The 21,293-nt window shown below is 47.9% G+C and overlaps 2 protein-coding genes across 4 annotated transcripts in view; one reads left to right on the forward strand and one right to left on the reverse strand.

Moving 5' to 3' along the window:
* Nucleotides 1-7,002, reverse strand: part of EVC2 (EvC ciliary complex subunit 2) — a gene marked incomplete at both ends in the record, with an annotated part of 139,804 nt that extends 132,802 nt beyond the window's left edge. The window contains one exon of the mRNA XM_082653556.1: nucleotides 6,802-7,002. Within this exon, the coding sequence (XP_082509682.1) occupies nucleotides 6,802-7,002 (201 nt within the window). The remainder of the gene's footprint in view (nucleotides 1-6,801) is intronic.
* Nucleotides 7,003-9,581: 2,579 nt separating this feature from the next.
* EVC (EvC ciliary complex subunit 1) overlaps nucleotides 9,582-21,293 on the forward strand; it is an 86,270-nt gene continuing 74,558 nt past the window's right edge. For all 3 annotated transcript variants that reach the window (XM_082653542.1, XM_082653543.1, XM_082653544.1), the window contains exons 1-2: nucleotides 9,582-9,865; nucleotides 18,279-18,404. In XM_082653542.1, coding sequence (XP_082509668.1) covers nucleotides 9,686-9,865; nucleotides 18,279-18,404 — 306 coding nt within the window. In that variant the 5' untranslated portion in view covers nucleotides 9,582-9,685. The remainder of the gene's footprint in view (nucleotides 9,866-18,278; nucleotides 18,405-21,293) is intronic.

Raw genomic sequence — 21,293 nt, forward strand, 5'->3', positions numbered from 1 at the left:
TATAGTTGGACAGACCTGGGTTCAAATCCCATCTCTGCTTTTCACAAACCCCGTGACGCTGGGAGAGCCTCAAATCTCTGAACTCCCAAGATCCTGCCAGTTTTCACAGAGTGGCACATAAAACACTAGCCCGGGAGTCCGGAGAACTGGATTCGAACTGGACCATTTACTCGCTGTGTGTCCTTGGCCAAGTCTCTCAGCCTCTCTGAGCCTCAGATTCCTCCTCTGAAAACTGTGGACCTCAAAGCATCCTTCCAGCTTGCTTCACCTCGTTCAGTGATGAAAATTTGTCTAAATGGGGCCCAGCCAACCCCTCCACTCTACTTTTGTAAAATACTGAGTCTTGGAAAGGCCCAGACCCCACCACTATAAAATAATGATAATAATTACTGTTATTATAGTGCCCTGGCTACAGCCATTGAAGTGGGCCAAGCCCAGTCTGTTCGCAGCAGCATTATTCACAGTAGCCAAAAGGTGGAAGCAACCCAGTGTCCACTGATGGATGGATAAGTAAAAGTGGTCCATGCATACAATTCTACTTATAGGAGGTATGTCAAATTCATAGACAGAAAGTAGAATGGTGGTGGCCAGGGGCTGGGGGACAAAAGAATGGGGGGGTTGTTGATTAATGGGGACAGAATTTCGGTTTCACAAGATGAAAAGAGTTCTGGAGATGGAAGCACAAGAGTGTGAATGTATTTAACATCGCTGAACTGTTAAGAGGGTAAATTTCGTTATGTGTCTCGTGCAACAATTACAAATATAAACAAAGAAATAAATAAAGCAGATCTGTGATCACCTAGAAAGAACTCTAATATATATCAAGTAAGATCCCTAGATCATAAAATTATGAATAATATGGTTTCATTTAATAAAAATGGCATTTTTGTATGCTTAAGACATTACTATATATTTAATAATTACATTTATGTATTTATATTATCTTTAGTTTTATATAAATTACCGTTAGTTTACTAGTATATATTTACATATTTACTTACATATTTAATAACTTGAAAGTATATCTATATATATGTAGATATTTAACGATATACTTAATACGAATTATTTATACATTTAATATATAATTACACGTTTTAACAATATATAATATCATAACCACGCATTATTTTTAAAAGCCTAGAAAGGAGTATGCTGAAATCTTAGACTTTGGGTCTTGGGGACCAAGTCTGTGCACAGTAGAGGGGAGAATCCCTTGTTTCCACGCCACCTATATTGTTTCATTTCTTGTAAGAGGAGCGTGTGCCCATGTGTCATTGCAACAACAGCAATAAGGAGAACATAGACTGAGTGATGGGAACTACGCCTGTTCCTTCAGGGTCTTCCAGGCCCCCCACCCCCTCGGACAGGTGTGTGTGGCCAGGACAACCACTAATCCATAACGTGCCTTCCACAAGGTGGAAAGAGATGCCAGTTCCTCAGAAGAAGAATGCCGTGTGCCAGACACTGATGTGGATGGAATAAGTCTTTGCTGCCATCTGGCAGGAAAAAAAAATCTCCTAAGAGCATATCCAGCCTGCGCATAGTGACCTCCTTCTAACAAGTACGGTGCAGGGGGAGGGGGTAATATCACAGTGGAGCAACCTGGCCAGCGCTGGTCCAGCCGGGAGTTCAAGGTCAACACCGACAGCGAAACATCCCAGAAAACTTCCTCTTAATGGCTAATCTCTACTTCTGAAATTGAAGACCATGGCATAGTTTCCAACTTATTTAATATTTCTTTCCCTTTGACTGGGAATCCACTAAAGAATCATTTTTGTCATTGTGTGTTTCATTTAAGGAAACATTTACTAATATGATCATTTTTACTGTGTGAGCAGATGTCTTTTCCCAATTTAATTCCTGGAAGCCAGGAAGAATTCCAAGCAACTCACAATTATTTGACAGTTTTCCATCTTTGTTTCCACTGGTAGAAACAGCCTTCTTAAATGTTCAACTCTGTCAAATCAATTAATAATATCTTGAATTTATGTTCATGTCTAATCTAATGTTCCCAAACTGGGATAATTTCTAGTCAGAGAAAATTCCCCAAAGCTGTTTTGTAGGACAAGGTGTTCTGTACATTATTTTTTATGTGGCTGCATATCATTATAAACATAGAAACAACAGTTTAATGTATCTAAGTCTGTCTTCCTTTGATGCTCATAAATTGAATATGCCCTTAGGACCATGTGGGTGTTTTTTCACTGTTATAAACTATAGTGAAATCTGAAAACAAACAAATGAAAAAAAAAAAAAACGCCAATAGCAATAAATCATGTTACTAGATGCGCCAAGATGAATCCCAACAGAGGGCACCCTGCAAAGTACCTGCCCAGTCCTCTCTAAACTGCTGAGGTCCTCAAGACAAGGAAAGTGACAGCTACACGTAAAGTGGTGTCCTGGGACAGAAAAGGACATTGGGCACAAAAGCTAAGGAAATCCGAATAAACTATGGACTTTTACAATAGCATAGCAAGGTTAGACCATTAACTGTAATAAATGTATCTTACTAATGTAAGACACTAATAGTGGGGGAAACTGTGTATTGGCGGGATATATATGAATTTTCTTTACCATGTGTACAATTTTTCTAAAATCAAAAACTGTTCTAAAAACTAAAGTCTGTTAACCAGAGAAGACTAGAATTCATTCGTGAGGTCTCTGGGGCAAACAGTGGTGCTACGGGGCACCCAACTCCGACACGACTGCCTATACGACCCCTGCCCCTGGAACTTTCCATCCATTCTTTCACCCAGCCTTTGCCACTCGGCAGGCTCTGTGGCAGGTCCCTGACCTCACCGACGGACAGAGGTCCCCTTCCCAACAGATGCTTCCGCTTGAGGGGGAGGGGCAGGATCCCAGGTAGCAAATGACTCAGGAAGCCCTCAAGTGCCAGGGACCCTTGGGGATCCTTGGCTGTGGCTCCCTGAGGTCTCGCCGGATCCTGGGTCTCACTAGCCTAGGGGTGACTCTCTGGGGGTTCCTTGGCCACCGTGAGCAGCCTGCTCTCACAGACACCACACCAACTGCCAGTCGATACCCACCTTCAATATCCAGCCTTCCCCTCCCTGGTGATCCCCTTCTCCGAGATGACACAGCTCCTGACAAGGTCACCAGGACCTCTACAAGGCCTCAGCTCACAGCCAGCTCTCCATCCTTATTGCACACAACTCACCAGCAGCATTTGGTATGTGAGTGTATTAGCATCCTATGGCTGCTGTAACAAGTCATCACATTTGGTATGTGAGTGTATTAGCATCCTATGTAACAAATCATCACGAACTGAGTGGCTTAAAACAAACACATGCTTATTACTGTACAGTTCTGTAGGTTAGGAATCTGACACGGGTCTCACTGAGCTAAAATCAAAGTGTCTGCAGGGCTGCATTCTTTTCTGGAGGCTCTGGGTAAGCCTCTTCCAGCCTCTAGAGGCAGCCCACACTCCTTAGCTCACGGCCCCTTCCTCCATCTTCAAAGCCAGCAGCGGTGGGTTGAGGCCTCCCAGTGCATCCCTCTGACCTTCCAATGTTACATCTTCTGACTCTCTCCTGCCTCCCTCTTCCATTTTTAAGGACCCTTGGGATTACCCTGGGACCACCGGGATGTTCCAAGATAACCTCCCTTTATAAGGTCAGCTGATTAGCGACCTGAACACCACCTGCAATGTTAATCTCCCTTGGCCATGTGATGTAATACGCTCACAGGTTCCAGGGACCAGTATGTGAACATCTTTGGGGAGCCCTCTCTCCCTCTGAAATACTTTCCTCCCTTGACCTGTGGGTCACAGTCTTGGTCTTATCTCCTTTGCTGGATGCCTGACCCTGGTGTTGCTCCAGGCCTCTGCCCTAAGGCCTCACTCTTCTCAAACCAAACCATACTTACTCCCAAGGGGAACTCAGCCAGGCCCTGTGGGGTTAAAGGCCTGTGTACACTGTCCACTCCTTGATATAGATCTCCAGCTCAGATTTCTCCCCCAGATCAAGACTCACCCATCCCCCACTCTCCTGTACATCTCCACCTGGATGCCTCATAGGTACGTCAAACTCAACAAGACCAAATCAGAATTCCTGACTGCCTCCAAGGTTTCTGCATATTAGCTAATGGTATCTCTAGTCTCTCATCTGCTCAGGCCCAAGTCCTTGGTTTCATCCTTGACTCCTCTTCCTCTCTCTCAACACACATCCAATCCCAGCAAATCCCCTGGCTCTACTTTCAAAGTATATCCCCAATCCACAACTTCTCAGCAGCCCTCCACTAACCTCCCTGGTCCATTTCACCTCCATCGTCTGCCTGGTCTCCCACATGCCTCCTCTCTTGGTTTTTCTTTCCACCTCTGCCCTCTATCCTCTACTCCCACACCTGCCATGGGGATGCTTTAAAAAGACGAGTCAGGGCTTCCCTGGTGGCGCAGTGGTTGAGAGTCCGCCTGCCGATGCAGGGGACGCGGGTTCGTGCCCCTGTCCGGGAAGATCCCACGTGCCGCGGAGCAGCTGGGCCCGTGAGCCATGGCCGCTGAGCCTGCGCGTCCGGAGCCTGTGCTCCGCAGCGGGAGAGGCCACAACAGTGAGAGGCCCGCGTACCTCATAAAAAAAAAAAAGGACGAGTCAGAGCAAGCCACTTTTCTGCTCAAAACTCACCCATGGCTTCCATCTAACTCAAAATAACAGCCAGTCTTAACCATGGGCCACACGGCCTTTCCTGATCTGGCCCCTCCTCACTCTCTAGCTTCACCTCGTCCCCCTCCTCCCTTCTCCCCCGACCCCTACTCAGGCCACACCAGCCTCCTTACTGGTCCTGGGCCACACTAAGCACTTCCCACCTCTGGTCTTTGTCCTCACTATGATCTCACTCTGGAAAGTTTTTCTCCAGAAGCACCCATGCCCCTCCCTCATTCCATCCAAGGCTCTGCTCAACTGTCATCTCCTAAAAGGGCCTTCCACCCTGACCACGGCTCTCAAGGTCATCTCTGCCAGTCCACTTTGCCCACTGTTGTTCTCTCTACAGCCTGACCACCAACTGCCACACTATAGATTAACACCATTTAGTGTCTTTCTCCTGCCCCAAGAATGCAGGTCTAAGAGCAGAGACTGTCTTGTCCCCTTGTATCTCAGGCACCCAGAACAGTCTGGCACCTAAAGGCCCTTCCATAAACACTCAGAAGCCTCTTGTCCACTCAAGCCTTCACTGTTTCTCTCCTTCTGACAAACTTCCAATAGCACTTTCTGGGATGATGGAAATGCTCTATGGTCTGGGCTGTCCGATATGGGAGCCACTAGCACATGGAGCCATCGGGCACCTGAAACGTTTAAATTCAAACAGCCACAGTGTGGCCGGAGCCAATGTACTGGGCACAGCAGTTTTAGAACAACTGGGAAACAGTTGTAAACTGGCTGTTAGCTTGCCCTTTGCAGGAGGGGAGAGACAATAAGTTAATGTGAGCATTTGGGTTCCAGTTTTCAAAGCACTCTTTTGCAGAGCCTAGCATCCATGTAAATGTTCTGGCATTGGCTTCCCAAAGGAAAGATCAGGTGAGGACAGGTGAGTGAGCTCTGAACGGGAGAGCCATTGTGAGAGCACAGGACAGGCCTGGGGGTTTGGCTCCCTGGGCCTTGGTTTTCTCATCAGCAAAATGGGCCAGATACTTCCCACCACACCAGACAGGAGCAAGTGAAAGGACCTTGTGAAAATGTTCATCATGAGCTTTATAAAAGCTCAGTAAATTGACACAGCATTATTACTTTGTCTTCTCTAGTGAAAACCTAAGAACTAATCATAGACAGTGAAGGGAATCTCATTTAAGGGACCTAAAACTCTGTAGCAAGTGTAGCAGGCGCCCTGGGGTCTACAGGGAGAAAACTCAAAAGGACAAGAGGAGCCGGGCCCTGGGGGAGGGCTGGGAGGACCACAGGGCAGCGATGGGCCAGACCACTGGACAGACATTCCTGGGAACAGAAGCCTGGATTTGCAACAGGGGTCAGGGTGGAAAGGGGATATAAGTGGTGAGTGGGGGGCGGGGCAGAGTGGTCAGGTGTCTAACCATGGACAGGTCACCTAGAGGTGGGGGGAGGAATGGACGGGAAATTAGGGGGTGAGGGTGACCCAGAGGAAACAACCATCAAAGGCCAGAGGCTGACGGGTGGGGACTGAACCTAGTGGATGCAGCCGGGTGAGCAAGGGAGTGGGGAGTAGACATCAGAACTGATTAGGAGGAAAAGGCAGGGGGACTGGTGACCAGATTTGGCGGAGGGAGAGGGGAAATCTAAGGTGACAGCCAGAGCTCTGTGCCCTCCCAAGTTAGGGACCACACAGGAAGGGGCAGGGTCAAGTAGAAAATAGCTAAATTTGCAGTCACAGGAAACCCCAACAATAGTGCTTTTTATCAACTGCTACACTCTCCCGAAGCGCTCACCTGTGTGAGATGCGCTACCTGCATTCCTGAGCTCATCTAAACTCTCACATCGACCCTCTGGGGTGGACCCTGCAACAGTTACAGATCAGGAGACCGAGGCACGAGAAGGGAAGCTACCTGCCCTAGGTCACAGAGCTCTTAGGTTGCTGAGGGGGGTCGACCCGGCCTCTGGCAAGGTCCAAACCCACAGCCACCAGCCACACCTCTGTCTCCACCTTTCCAGGGAGTTTTCTGGCCACAAGCGTTAAGGAACACGGGTTGCATCCTACTCAGATCCCGCCCTCCCTTTAGGGTAATTTCCCTAACCCGAAGGGGCCTCCCTGCCGCGGGTATAGAGTGAAGCCAAACTTCCCAACTCAGTCCCGAGACTGGAGGCGGGCCCTCCTTACCTCCGCGGTCTGCTCGGGCCCCACCCCGGGAGCGGAGCGGGGATCCTGGGGAGGCTGGGCACCGAGGGGGCGCCGGAGGGGCCCCGGGTCCGCGGGGAGCCGGCCTCGGTCTCCGGACCCCGCAGGCAGCGCCAGGGCGGCAGCCAGGAGGCCCCCGGCCAGCACCCACGTGGCGCGCCCCCGGGCGCCCGCCGAGCCCATCGCCAGCCAGGGACGCGAGACCCCAGACGTGGCTGGGGAAGGCCGAGTTGGAGCAGCTTCCGGACCCCAGGCCCGCCCCGCCGCCGAGCATGCTCAGTGAGAGCCTCCGCGGAAAGTTTCCTGGAACAGACACAGGCATCTGGGGCTTGGCGGGACCGGAGGAGGCTGAGGACCAAGACTGGCGAGGGAGGGAGGGAGCCAGGCTGGCGCGGCGAGCGCTGGGCGGCCACACTTGAGTTTAATCGCGCCCCAGACGGGGTCTCTACCAAAATCAGATTGGGTGACCCCTGCTTCCAAAGATTTCAGGGGTTCCAAGTGCCCCTCCATTAATGCCTCCTCCGTTCTCTAAGTCTCAGCTCAGACTCACCTGCTCCAGCAAGGCTTCCCTGACACACACACACCGCGCTGAATCTGGAGTCTGCCCAGGCCCACCAGCCCCCTATTAGAGAACTGTGAGACTTTTGGAGAGGCAGGGTCATGGGGACACAGGACAGCAAGGAGTGGGGCTGGGAGGGAAAAGGCAGCTCAGAGGCTAGAGAGGAAGGCCGCTGTTCATGTCCTGTTGGGTTCTGTTCAACCCAGTGAGGCTCCCACTGTGTGAACCCTTGCTGTGGATGAGCCCTTGAACATGTCCAAGAAGCCACCCTCACATTCCCCCAGGAGGCAGGGGTGGGCAGGTGGTCAGGACAGCCACTGAGGGACCTCTCTGGGGAACCAAAAATAGGGGAGCTGGTGTCTGGAGCCAGGAGGCAGCAGCTGAGCAAACTCCCAGAACTCTCCATGGCAGGAGGGCTGTTACTACCCTGGGCCCCCAGCGACAGCTTACACCTCTTCACCCTCCTGCAGCCTTCCTGCAGGGCAGCCTGTCATGCTGTCTGCAGCCTCAGGCCAGGAAACCTGGCACCTGTGCTCCTTCTTACCCTGCCCCTCCGAGGACCGTCCTTTCCTGACTTGACAGGGACAAGACAGTGGGGTTTGGGAATCTGAGAGTTTATTAGCCTAGCTTTCCACACAGGGTACACTGTCCTTGGGGGGTACGCAGCGTGTCCAGGAGTGAGACAAGGCCAAAGACTAAATGCTAGCATATTGCTGGAGCATTCATTCTATTAGTGAGAAATGTAAAGGATGATTTCGATATGCAACCAATTTTATAGTAAACATGCAAAGAACACTACATTTTAAGAAATGAAAGCCTGAGTTTCCAAGGGAATAGCCAGCATAAAGCAAGAACTTCTGGTTGCCCTCATCCATGTTCCCAGGAGCCTTGGAGCTGCTCCTAAGCAAACATTTAAGAAGCACCGCATGGCAGAGAGTGTGAGTCCTGAAACCAGACAGACACGGGTGTGAACATATGTGCCCAGTTTCCTATCGCAAGACCTTGAATGAGCCACTTCTCCTGTCTGGCTGTCAGTTTATTCATCTATAAAAAGTAAATCTAGGTAATAGTTCCCATCTTGACAACTTGGAAGGAGTGAAGAGGAAATGAGTTAAAAAGCCAGAAACTTGAGCTGGACGTCCAGGTCAAGGACAAAAAACCCCTCTCTGGATCCCCAGAGATCCCCATGGTACCCCTGCTCTGGCCCTCACAGGGAATTAAGCTCCAAAGGGTAGGGGTGTGAGTGCATTCGTGCGCGCATGCACGTGTGTGTGTGTGTGTGTGTGTGTGTGTGTGTGTGTGTGTACCCCAGCACCCAGAAAGAGAGCTAGCATCAGTAAATGTTGCTTAAAGAAAACAGTTGCTGAATTCTTCTGCCTATCTCCCCACATAGCTGTGAAATCCTCACTGGTGGACCTTGTCTGGTTGGTGGCTGCCCTGGTGCTGGTTCAAACAGCAGGGTCTCTGGAAATGCTGAGTGAATGAATGACCACGCAGCATCTCCTGGCTAGCAGGGGCTGAGGGTAACCATCTCCCTACACGTAGTCTTAGAGGAAAGCATTGACCATCCTGGAAGAAGATAGTATTAAAACAGGAGTCTGCAGGCAAACAAGTTCAGAGGCAAGGCCGGACTGTGCGGTCCAAAGGGGGCCAATTGGTAGAGGTCAGGAGCAAGGCTGAGTCAGACTCGCAATGTATCATTTGGTGCTGACCCTGAGCCTCTCAGGAGGAAGGACGCGTTAATAGTGCTCATCTCCAGAAACTAACACACCATTGTAAAGCAATCATACTCCAATAAAGATGTTAAAAATTAAAAAAAAAAATAGTGCCCATCTCCGAAGGTTGTTAAGAAAGTTACTCGGATCATCAGGCTAAATGCTTAACAAATTCTAAGCACTCAGTAAACAACCGAGCAACACCCTCCTCCCTGGCTGTGGTCCCCTCCCCCTCTGGAAGTCAAGAGGCCCGTGCAAAACAAGACTCCTCTCAAAAGGTCCTCCTGGCTGAGAAGCACGCCTCTGGCCGGGCATGCTCAGTGCAAAGGCAGGGCTGGAGGCGGGGGTGGTTCAAAGTTTTGGGCGGAGGGTCCAGGCTCCTCCCTCTGGCTGGGCAGCGCCGGGAAGCTGGAAGGGGAGCTGGAGGAAGGAGGCTGCACAGGCCGGAGGAGTCGGCGGAGCGCGCCGCGCCCCTGGCCCGCCGGGGACCAGGTCCACGGAGGACCCGGCGGAGATGGAGCTCCGAGCGGCGGGAGTGGGCAGCGCGCGGCAGCGGGTGGGATGCGGCGGGCCGGCCGCCTGAGCACCCCCGATGGCCCGTGGCGCGGCGACCTGCGGGAGCGACGCGCGGCTGCAGCTGGGCCGGGACGCGGTGCGGCCGGCGCCCGCGCTGCTGGTCCCCGCCGTGCTGCTGGGCACCGCGCTCGGCCTCGGCCTCGGCCTTGGCCTCTGGCTCGGCTGCCGCGCCGCCCGCCCGCGTCCGCCGCACCAGGTGGGTCGGCCGAGCGTGCAACCGGGGTGTGGGGCGCGGGGACGCGGTCTTCCTCGGCTCTGTGGTACGGGTTTCCATCCCCCTTCTCTGAGCCCATTTGAGCGTGATCTTGGGCATCGCTTGCAAAAGGTCTTGCCCTGGGGGATTCCCCTTCAGCTGCGGGAGGCGGCTGGAGACAGTGATTTCAGGGGGAGCCGGCCAAGTGACAGAAGGGCTCTGGCTTGGAGTTGCCCCGAAGTGTCTGCTCCATCTGACAACGCTGTGTGACCTTAGCTGATGAAGGCCTGCAGGCCTCAGTCTCCTCATCTGTAGCACTAAGCGTTTGGACTTATGGGCGGAGCTCAGCGTGGTGGACAGGAGGGCAGGGGATTTCCCCGCCCCTGGATGTCCGTTCTGCTTCCTTGCTGTGTGCATTACCCAGTTAACTCCTCTTGAGTCCCAGCTGCTACATCAGCATGCATTCAACATTCGATCACACAGCAAGAGTTTGCTGAGCACCTTCTACTGCCAAGCATGGCCTAGGGGCTTAGAGACCACATCAATGTACAGGATAAACCCTGATCCTGCCCCTGGAGGTTCACAGCCTCTGGATGGACAGATTACAAGTAAACACTTGATTATAACACAGCCTCATCAATGAGTTGTGTGATGGAGGAATGAAAATGCTAGGATTTATTGAATTCTGGCTGTATGCTGGGTGTTGAGCTACACTTTCTACCTGAAAATGATCTCATTGACTCTGCAAAACAGCTTGTGAGCTTGTTCCATTAATGGCCCCATTTTGCAGATGAGAAAACCGAGGCACAGAGGGTTAAAATAACTTGCCAAATGACAGGCGTGTGTGTCTAACCCCAAAGCCACTGTATAGGAGGTGGATGGGATTGGTCACAGGTGGCTGCCTGAAAGGGATTCACGGATGCTTCATATGGCAGTTGTTATGGATGTTACGGATGTTGTGTGGAGGTATCGGGCATGCAGCAGGGATTCCATCACTGGTGGTATGATCGCTGTCTTAGGTTCCTGCAGCTTTGACCTCTTTGAGGGATGAAATCTGGTGGGATCTGAGATAAGGTGGTGTGGTTTTGTTCCCCCATTCCTGGCCCACACAAGAAGGGGATGCATCCAGCAGATGTAAGCATCTCACATGGCAGGGCAATTCAGGGGCGTGTCGTGCTGCAAAGTGGTGATAAAAGTTGAAATTAACATAGTGCAAGATGCTCGTAGGTAAGTTTGAGATTGTCACATCCCGCTGGTGATTAAGAGACACTGGCTCCTTGTGTGAAGAGGGAAATAACACGTCAGAGCCTTTCCTGGGTGCCGGGCCCCTTGCCAGGAGTTTGCGGGCATTTGTTTCTATATTCTCACTCCAAGCCTTTGAGTGGGGGGGGACTGTCAGCCTCACTTTCCAGGTGAGGACATCTAGGCTCTGCAAGGTTGTTCTCTGTCTAGGGTCACATGATGAATAAACAGTGGCTGGACTTCAACTGCAGTCTGTCTGAACCCCTAAGTCAGAGTGTTTAGTCATCTGCTACCTGGTAAGGTGGCAGTTGGTATCTGTCTTAGTCTGGGCTGCTATAACATAAATACCATCAGCTGGGTAGCTGATAAACAACACAAACTTATTTCTCACAGTTCTGGAGGCCGAGAGTCCAAGATCAGGGTGCCAGCATGGTTGGGTTCTGGCTAAGGTCCTCTTCCAGGTTGCAGATGACTGACTTCTCGCTGTGTCCTCATAGAGCAGAAGGGACAGGGGAGCTGCTGGGGCCTCTTTTATCAGGGCACTAATCCCATTCGGGGGGGCTCCACCCTCATGACCTAATTACCTCCCAAAGGCCCCACCTCCAAATACCATCACCTTGGGGGTTAGAATTTCAACACATTAACTGAGAGGGAAAGGGACACAAGCATTCAGACCATAGAGCAGCCCATTTCGCAGCTGAGTAAGCCGAGGCTGACAGAGACTCACCAAGCTGTCTGGGTTTCCACAGCTGGTCGGTCACAGCTGCACTAGTCCAGTTGAGGGTGGTCGTGGCTCAGACCAGGTTTGTAGCTATGGAGGGGGCTCTGGCTCAAGGGTAGGGCTGATTGGATTTTCTGATGGTTTGGATGTGACCTTTGTAGCACTCCTTTCTAAGTGTCCTCCTTTCCTCCGTCTCCCGCCTCTAGTTTCTATTTCTAAAATAGAAGCAATATGACTGTCCTAGTTAAAAACCTCCAGTGGCTCCTGGTTACCTGAACAAGATCACGTCCAGTTTCCTCGCATGGTATATAAGGTGACTGACCTTCCCTGGGACATGGGCGCCCATGCATCCAGCCACCCAGAATCCCCTTGATTCCCAGATGTCGCTGCACTTCTGCACATCTGTTCCTTGCCTCTTGTCCCACCCATCCTTCAGGACCCAGAAAGAAAACCATGTAGGGAAGTGTTCCCAACCTCAGGCTGGATCAGACACTTCCTCCCTCTTGGGTCCCGGCTACTCTGTTCTTCTCCTGTGGTCCAGGTCACCCAGCTCATAATTCTGTCTTGCACCCCTTTCCCTTTGTGGTTTCTGTTTTATTTTGTTTATTAGTTTTATTTATTTCATCATTAAAACTTTTTTTTTTGCATCAAAGTTACACATTCACATAATTTAAAATGTTCGTTTGCAACCATTTCCCACTTTTCAGAAGCCATCATATTCGACTCTTGTTCAGCTGGCCATCTTGGTCATTTACTTCTAAATAACCTGCTGACATGGCTGCTCGACTTCCCACTAGGAAGTGCGCAGTGATTTAACTCTCTTCTCCCCTCCTTCCTATTTCCACCCTCCCCATCCACCGTCACCACCTCCCTATGTGGTTATGGGGTAATTTTGGTGAAATCAGTATTTGGTGTTTTCGCTATTACAATTCTGTAAACATAATTCACTGTCAACCAAGGATCCGCTGTACTTAGGATTACTTTCCTTTTTTGCACAATACTTTGTTTTCCCTGAAATGAATAATTACCCGTTTTTTTCATTTGCTTAGACTCTGTGTACTTATCATCTGTTTAACAGTAAACTTTCCCCCATTTGTCTACATTTTCTTTTAAGACATTTGAATACATTAGGTATTTGATCAGTTTTATCTTCTAGGAAAACTTCTCTCCCAGAAAGCTTCTGAACTCTCCAATATGAGCCGGTTGCCTCTAGACCGTTGCTGCTCTCATAGTGAACCAGAGCAATCTCATCAGCGTCACCTGGGAGCTTGTTAGAAATGCCAGTTCTTGGGCCCCACCCCAGATTCACCGATGAGAATCTCTGGAGGTGGGTCCAGCAAGCTGTGTTTAACAAGCCCTCCCATGGTCTCTTTATTCTGAAAGTTCGAGAAACATCTGCTGTAGGCTTTTGCTGTCACCATTGGCACCTCTTGGGGCCATCATGCTGGAACTTCTTCACCTCTCTCCTGGGTTGGACCCTCTTTCAGGATCTCCTGCACTGTCTTTATTGGCTAATTTCCTCATTTGGGTGGAGCACATCTTCCAGTAACTTTCTGAGAAAAGGATAGGTGGAAGTTCTTTTGAGAATTTCTATGTCTGAAAATATCTTTTTTCTATCTTTATACTTAATTTGGTTAGAGTAGTTAAGTGATAGAATTCCAGCTTGGAAATAATTTTCCCCCAGAATTTTGAAGGCATTTTCTCCATTTGTCTTTCAATTTCCATTGGTGATGTTGAGAAATCAGGTTGTATTCTGATCCTTGATATTTTGCATGGTATCTCTCTTTTTCCTTCTGTTCCTCAATAGAATCTTAAAGGATCTTTTCTTTACTCCCAGTATGTGAAATGCACCAGGATGGGTCTTGGTGGAAATCGAATGCTACTTATTGTGCTGTGCTTTCAGAAGGCCCTTTCAATCTAGAAACTCATTTTCTTGATGTCTTTAATGACTCTTTTCTTCCTCTATGTTCTGTTGCTTCTTTCAGGAACTCCTATCAGTTTTTGATTAAATCGGGCCTCTAATTATCTTCCTTCTCTCCTATTTTTGATCTCTTTATGCTGTTTTTTGGGAGACTTTTCTCAACTTTATACTTGTACTGAGTTTTTCATATTCTTAGTTTTCAAGAGTTCTTTTTGTCCTCAGAATATTCTATGTTTTTACTAGCCTGTTCTTATTTTGTGACTGTAAAATCTTCTCTTATCTCTCTGAGGATATTATAAGTGTTTGTTTTTAGTTTTCTTTTCCCCATGCAGTGTCTATTTCCTGCCTGCTTTTTCCTTTTGTTTGTTTTGGGGTTTGTCTTTCATATTAGAATCTGTCCTGAAATGGCTGGTGACCCTTGATCCCCAGGCCATTTTTAATTGGGGAGCAAAAAATCTGATACTCTTTCTTGGGTGACTGAGGTTTTTCTCCTGGAGTCTTTACTGTACAGTGATTGGACCGGGTTCTTCCCTGCAGAAGCCTTGTGCTGGTCAGCTATGGCTGCTAAACAAACAACCCCCAAATCTCTGGCTTCATCTAACCTTGCCTACCCCACCCCCAACTGCTCCAGACACATGGGCTTCCCTGGGCATGCTGAGCACGCTTGTGCCTCAGGGCCTTTGCACTTGCTGTGCCCTTACCCTGAAATGCTTGTCCCTGTGATATCTGAATGGCTTGCTCTCTCACTTCCATCAAGTTTCTTTTCAAATGCCACTTTGTCCAAGAGGCCTTCCCCTCCCATCACTCACCATTCCCCCATCCTCCATTGATTTTCCCTATAGCACTTACGCCTCCAACACACTATATATTTATTTCTTTGTTTGCTTATGTCTCTCTTTTGTCACTAGAATGTAAACTCCATGAAGGCAGCAGCTTTGTTTGTTTTGTTCATTACTCTATCCCCAGTGACTAGATTAAGGCTTGTCACTGAGTAGATGCTCTATAATAGTTGGTTACTAACTCAATGACAAACTGGTGATATATCCTCGGTTCAAGATTATATCTATGAGCAGCCAGTGGTCAAAGAGAGGCTTGATAAGTGTCTCTGGCATAATAGGATTTTCAATACAGTAGATAATTATGTTCTATAAAATCAGTGCAAACGTAGGATTAGCAAATACTGAAGCATTGCTCCCAGGGGAGATGCAGGATTTTGTTTCTACAAGATCCTGGTCACAATATTTTCATTAACCAATCAATACGTGTGTTTATGTGTGTTTCTGTTTAAAGATGCCTCATTTAACATGGCTGATTCATTAACCTTGAACTCACAGCCGATAGCACTATAACTCATGCCTGAACAAAGGGAATCTCATACATACATTTTCTCCATAAGGCACATCACAGTCTTCTTGTCCTTAGAAACACTAGACAGCACTTAGGGGTCATTTTCAACAAAATCACCAACAAAAATGCTAAAAAAGAACGGTACTAAATAGAACATAGAAAGGACACTTGTTTGCAGTATGAGCTCAGACAGAAAGTAGAGTGTGGCCTTGTTCAATCTCATTTGGAAACCGCACATCGGGCAATTCACATTTTTCACATTTCTGCTCGTGTCCAGGAAGGACCGCAAATGCGCCCCAAGTGTCGGTTTGGGGGATTACAAATAAATTTACCAAGTAGGCAAATTTGCAAATACAGAATCCACAAATAATGAGCATAAACTGTAGCTCACAACAGAAACCATTCTGTAGTTTAAGGTTACCTAAGATATTGTCTTAAAAATTATCCAATCACTAAGGGTTTGATAGTTTCTGGCCTTACATTTAGGTCTTTAATCCATTTTGAGCTTATTTTTGTGTATGGTGTTAGGGAGTGATCTAATCTCATACTTTTACATGTACCTGTCCAGTTTTCCCAGCACCACTTATTGAAGAGGCTGTCCTTTCTCCATTGTACATTACTGCCACCTTTATCAAAGATAAGGTGTGCATATGTGCATGGGTTTATCTCTGGGCTTTCTATCCTGTTCCATTGATCTATCTTTCTGTTTTTGTGCCAGTACCATACCGTCTTGATGACTGTAGCTTTGTAGTATAGTCTGAAGTCAGGGAGCCTGATTCCTCCAGTTCCTTCTTTCGTTCTCAAGATTGCTTTGGCTATTCGGGGTCTTTTGTGTTTCCATACAAATTGTGAAATTTTTTGTTCTAGTTCTGTGAAAAATGCCAGTGGTAGTTTGATAGGGATTGCATTGAATCTATAGATTGCTTTGGGTAGTAGAGTCATTTTCACAATGTCGATTCTTCCAATCCAAGAACATGGTATATCTCTCCATCTATTTATATCATCTTTAATTTCTTTCATCAGTGTCTTATAATTTTCTGCATACAGGTCTTTTGTCTCCTTAGGTAGGTTTATTCCTAGGTATTTTATTCTTTTTGTTGCAATGGTAAATGGGAGTGTTTTCTTGATTTCACTTTCAGATTTTTCATCATTAGTATATAGGAATGCCAAACTCTTAGAGGAAAACATAGGCAGAACACTCTATGACATAAATCACAGCAAGATCCTTTCTGACCCACCTCCTAGAGTAATGGAAATAAAAACAAAAATAAACAAATGGGACCTAATGAAACTTCAAAGCTTTTGCACAGCAAAGGAAACCATAAACAAGACCAAAAGACAACCCGCAGAATGGGAGAAAATATTCGCTAATGAAGCAACCGACAAAGGATTAATCTCCAAAATTTACAAGCAGCTCATGCAGCTCAATAACAAGAAAACAAACAACCCAATCCAAAAATGGGCAGAAGACCTAAATAGACATTTCTCCAAAGAAGATATACAGACTGCCAACAAACACATGAAAGAATGCTCAACATCATTAACCATTAGAGAAATGCAAATCAAAACTACAATCAGATATCATCTCACACCAGTCAGAATGGCCATCATCAAAAAATCTACAAACAATAAATGCTGGAGAGGGTGTGGAGAAAAGGGAACACTCTTGCACTGCTGGTGGGAATGTGAATTGGTTCAGCCACTATGGAGAACAGTATGGAGGTTCCTTAAAAAACTACAAATAGAACTACCATATGACCCAGCAATCCCACTACTGGGCATATACCCTGAGAAAACCAAAATTCAAAAAGAGTCATGTTCCAAAATGTTCATTGCAGCTCTATTTACAATAGCCCGGAGATGGAAACAACCTAAGTGCCCGTCATCGGATGAATGGATAAAGAAGAGGTGGCACATATATACAATGGAATATTACTCAGCCATAAAAAGAAACGAAATTGAGCTATTTGTAATGAGGTGGATAGACCTAGAGTCTGTCATACAGAGTGAAGTAAGTCAGAAAGAAAAAGACAGATACCGTATGCTAACACATATATATGGAATTTAAGGAAAAAATGTCATGAAGAACCTAGGGGTAAAGCAGGAATAAAGACGCAGACCTCTTAGAGAACGGACTTGAGGTTATGGGGAGGGGGAAGGGTGAGCTGTGACAGGGCGAGAGAGAGTCATGGGCATATACACACTAACAAACGCAGTAAGGTAGATAGCTAGTGGGAAGCAGCCGCATGGCACAGGGATATTGGCTCGGTGCTTTGTGACAGCCTGGAGGGGTGGGATGGGGAGGGTGGGAGGGAGAGAGACGCAACAGGGAAGACATATGGGAACATATGTTTATGTATGACTGATTCACTTTGTTATAAAGCAGAAACTAACACACCATTGTAAAGCAATTATACTCCAATAAAGATGTTAAAAAAAAAAAATTATCCAGTCACATTATAGGAAGTAACAGGAATTTTAATATTTATGTGTCATTCTCCATGTTAAGCAGTTACCCCACCCCAAGGAGCTCACAGGCTACAGGAGCTGGGGAAGTGGGGACCAACTCAGAAAAACAATGGAATGAGCTTTTTAAAAATTAATTAATTAATTAATTAACTGATTTATTTTTGGCTGCGTTGGGTCTTCGTTGCTGCATGAGGGCTTTCTCTAGTTGCAGGGACTACTCTTCGTTGCAATGCACGGGCTTCAGTAGTTGTGGCATGTGGGCTCAGTAGTTGTGGCTGGCGGGCTCAGTAGTTGTGGCTCGCGGGCTCTAGAGTGCAGGCTATAGTAGTTGTGGCACACGGGCTTAGTTGCTCAGCAGCATGTGAGATCTTCCTGGCCTGGGGCTCGAACCTATGTCCCCTGAATTGGCAGGCGGATTCTTAACCACTGCACCACCAAGGAAGCCCTGGAATGAGCTTTGATCCAAGTATTGCCTCCAGGTCCTGAGGACATGCTGAGATGGGGCTTTGGGGCTTGTCAGGAGGGTGACACCTGGACAGTCTTGAAGGATGTGGACCTGACTCCAGGTGGAGGGAAGCACTGCACACAGAGGGCCAGGCCCAGAGCAGAGATGAGCAGCCGTGATGGCTGGGGGTGGGGAGTAGATGGCTAATGTCACAGGGGCACTAGGCTGACCAATTTCAATGTGTTCCCCCCACCCCACCTTTGGATTTTAGAAAGATGACTCTCAGAGTCTGCTCAAGAATTTGGAACCTAACGTTCAGACGCCGTCGGAAGCCGGCTCCCCATCCAGGAGGAGGAAGAGAGAAGCACTGACTTCAAAGGATGAGGAGGCTCTGAACGTAAGCTGGGTGTTTGGGGTGCATTGGAAGAGACTCACGCTGGGTATCCCGTGCCCTACCTGGATTTCATCCAGAGGAGCCCCAACAGATCTCATGTCCCAGTAGGCTTCTTTTTGAGGTATAATTTACATAGAAAAAATGCACAAATTTTAAGCTTACAGTTTAATGAGTGACAAGTGTATACACCCCTGTAACCAACACCCCAGTCGGGAACGTTCCTTTACTCCGGGAAGTTCTCTAGTGCCCCTTTCATAGGCAGCCACTGCTGTGATTTCCATCGCCATGATTGGTTTTGCTGTTCTAGAATTTTACATGAATACAATCACATGCTTTCCTGTGCCTGCTGATCCAGGTCGTCGTTGCACTTGTCCCTATTAATGGCTCAGCCTGCTGTGGGGATGTGTCACAGTGTGGGTTGTTTTCCAGTGCTTGGCTGTTCTGAACAAGGCTTCTGTGAATGTTTGTGTGTAAGTTTGTTTGTTTTCATTTTGTTTTATTTCTTTTAAGTAAATATCTAGGAGTGGGAGTTCTGGGCCTCTGATGGAGATGTTAAAAGATGGGTGCTCCCTGTACCTTCCTCGTTACTCCTCTCCCCGCTCCATCCAGCCTGAATCAGCCCATAGGGCATCACTTCCTGCATAAGCTCCATGGATGGAGAGGGCGTTTCTTCCAAAGATGTGTTCTTTCTAGTCACTTCCTAGTCCCTAGAAAGGACCAGACTCCAGTCATTTGCCCATTTGACTCCAGCCTCAATTGCCCAAAGGTGAATATAGACATCTAGGTAGGTAGGTAAGGGGAGAGAGAGAGAGAGAGAGAGAGAGAGAGAGAGAGAGGTGCTGGGAAAAGGGGAAAGATTGGAACCAAGTTTCTTATTTAGCATCTACTGAATTCCAGGCATTTTCACGTGTCATTTTTGAGTCATGTAAACACTCGTGTGAATTCTCTCATGCAATCTTCTCAGCACCCCATGATGTAGACCTTGTTTATTTGCCCATTTTCCAGATGGGGAAACTGAGGCTCGTGGAGCCAGGTCACTGTCCTCAGTCACGTAGCTGACATTTGGGCCTGGGGGTGTTCAGCTCCTGCCCGGGAGGGCTGCTTCCCCACACCCTGCAGCCTCTGACACTCAGTCATGTTCTGCAGCTTCTGCTTACCAATCAAGGAAAGTGCATTGGGTATTCTAAAACAAATTTCACCAAAAAGTTGGAAATGAATAGGAAAAGCTTCTAGTTAAGCTGAAAATTCAGTGTTCGAGTCACCCCCCTGTCTGTACTTCCCAAGGGTTCTGGAGACAGGGCTTCCCTTCCCCACGCTGGGCCAGATCCTGTGGAGCAATCAGCTGCCCTCCCAGGGCTGAGACGTGGGGAGCTGGAGAGGAAGAGAGAGCGCCTGGCTGTTCGTGGAGATGAGTCCTCCCTTCCTTGTCTGTGCTGTGTGTCTCGAGCTCACACTCCCAGCCTCTCTGTTTCCAGGTGCTTGTCTTTCCATGTGTGTCTGTCTATGTGTGTATCAGTGCATCTCGCTGCATGTCCATCTCTGTTTTTGTGTATCTCTCTCCATGTGCATCTCTGTGGGCCTGTGTGTGAGAGTGTGACAGTGTAGCTTTGTGATATATCCCTGTCTTAGTTTCTCTCTTTCCCTCATCTATCCCTATGCCTCTGTTCCCCTCACCCCATAGGATTAAAACCCTGCTCACAGCAATGAAAACATACGTCCACGCAAAAACATGTGCACAAATGTTCCTGACAGCCCTAATCACAATAGCCAAAACGTGGAAACCCAAATGTCCATCAGCTGACGAATGAATGAACAGAATGTGGTCCTTCCATACAATGGAATACTGTTCAGCACAAAAACAACATGAATGAAACTTGAAAATAGTACGCTAACTGAAAGAAGCCAGTCACAAAGGACCACATGTTATAGGATTCCATTCATCTGAAATGTCCAGAACAGGTAAACTTACAGACACCAAAAGTAGATTGGTGGTCGCTTAGGGTGGGGCGGGGAATGGAAGGGGTAGGGGTAATAGCTAAAGGGTACAGGTTTCCTACTGAGATGATACAAATGTTCTAAAACTGACTGTGGTAATGGTTGCACATATCTGTAAATATACCAAAAAGTATTCAATTTACATGGTTCAGTTGCATAAATTATATCTCAATAAACCTATCTGAAAAAAAAAACCCTTCTCACAGAGAGGGCAGCCTCAGATATGATACAAACAATGTTGGCTTTGGGATCCAGAATCCTGGAACCCAGGCCCAGCTCTGCCACCTGTGTGCTGTGTGATGTTGGGCAAGAGAAATAACCTCTCTGAGCCTCAGGGTTCTCAGTTTTGTGTTGACAGTAGTGGTGGCGGCCCCACAGGGTCACCCATGAATCAACCCTGTGAACAGTCCTACCACAGAATGAGTCAGTCTTTGCCAGGGAGCCAAGTCTCTCCACCTCCCCAGAAGTCTATCTAACCCATTTCTTCCACCTAGTAATGTTTTACCTGTTAACCATTAGCTGTGCCTCGCCGATGCCCATTATCAAGCTAATAATTGCCAAGAGTTAAGTTAAAGGTCTGCCCGTTCCAGTGACCGGCTTTGCCAAAATGCCCCTGCCCTCTGCAGGCTGAGCTTGTCAAGGAATGAGGACAGGACTGATTTTGACAGGGCCAGTTGAGCTGTAACTCTGACATCCTCCAATGCCCAGAAAACCAAGGCATGTGGGGTCCACGGCACTCCTTGCATGAACTCTGTTTTGATAAATAGCTCACGTTAGCCACAAACAAACAAAATTCCAGAAGGCTCTGAGGCATGCTACTCCCCAGCCTCCTCCTGTCCTTTGGCTGTGGAGGAGGGAGGGTGCATACCTCTCCTCTGGAGGTATTTGTGCATTTGC

The sequence above is a fragment of the Grampus griseus genome (assembly GCF_964374135.1).
Source record: "Grampus griseus genome assembly, chromosome: 4".
Classification (NCBI taxonomy): Eukaryota; Metazoa; Chordata; class Mammalia; order Artiodactyla; family Delphinidae; genus Grampus; species Grampus griseus.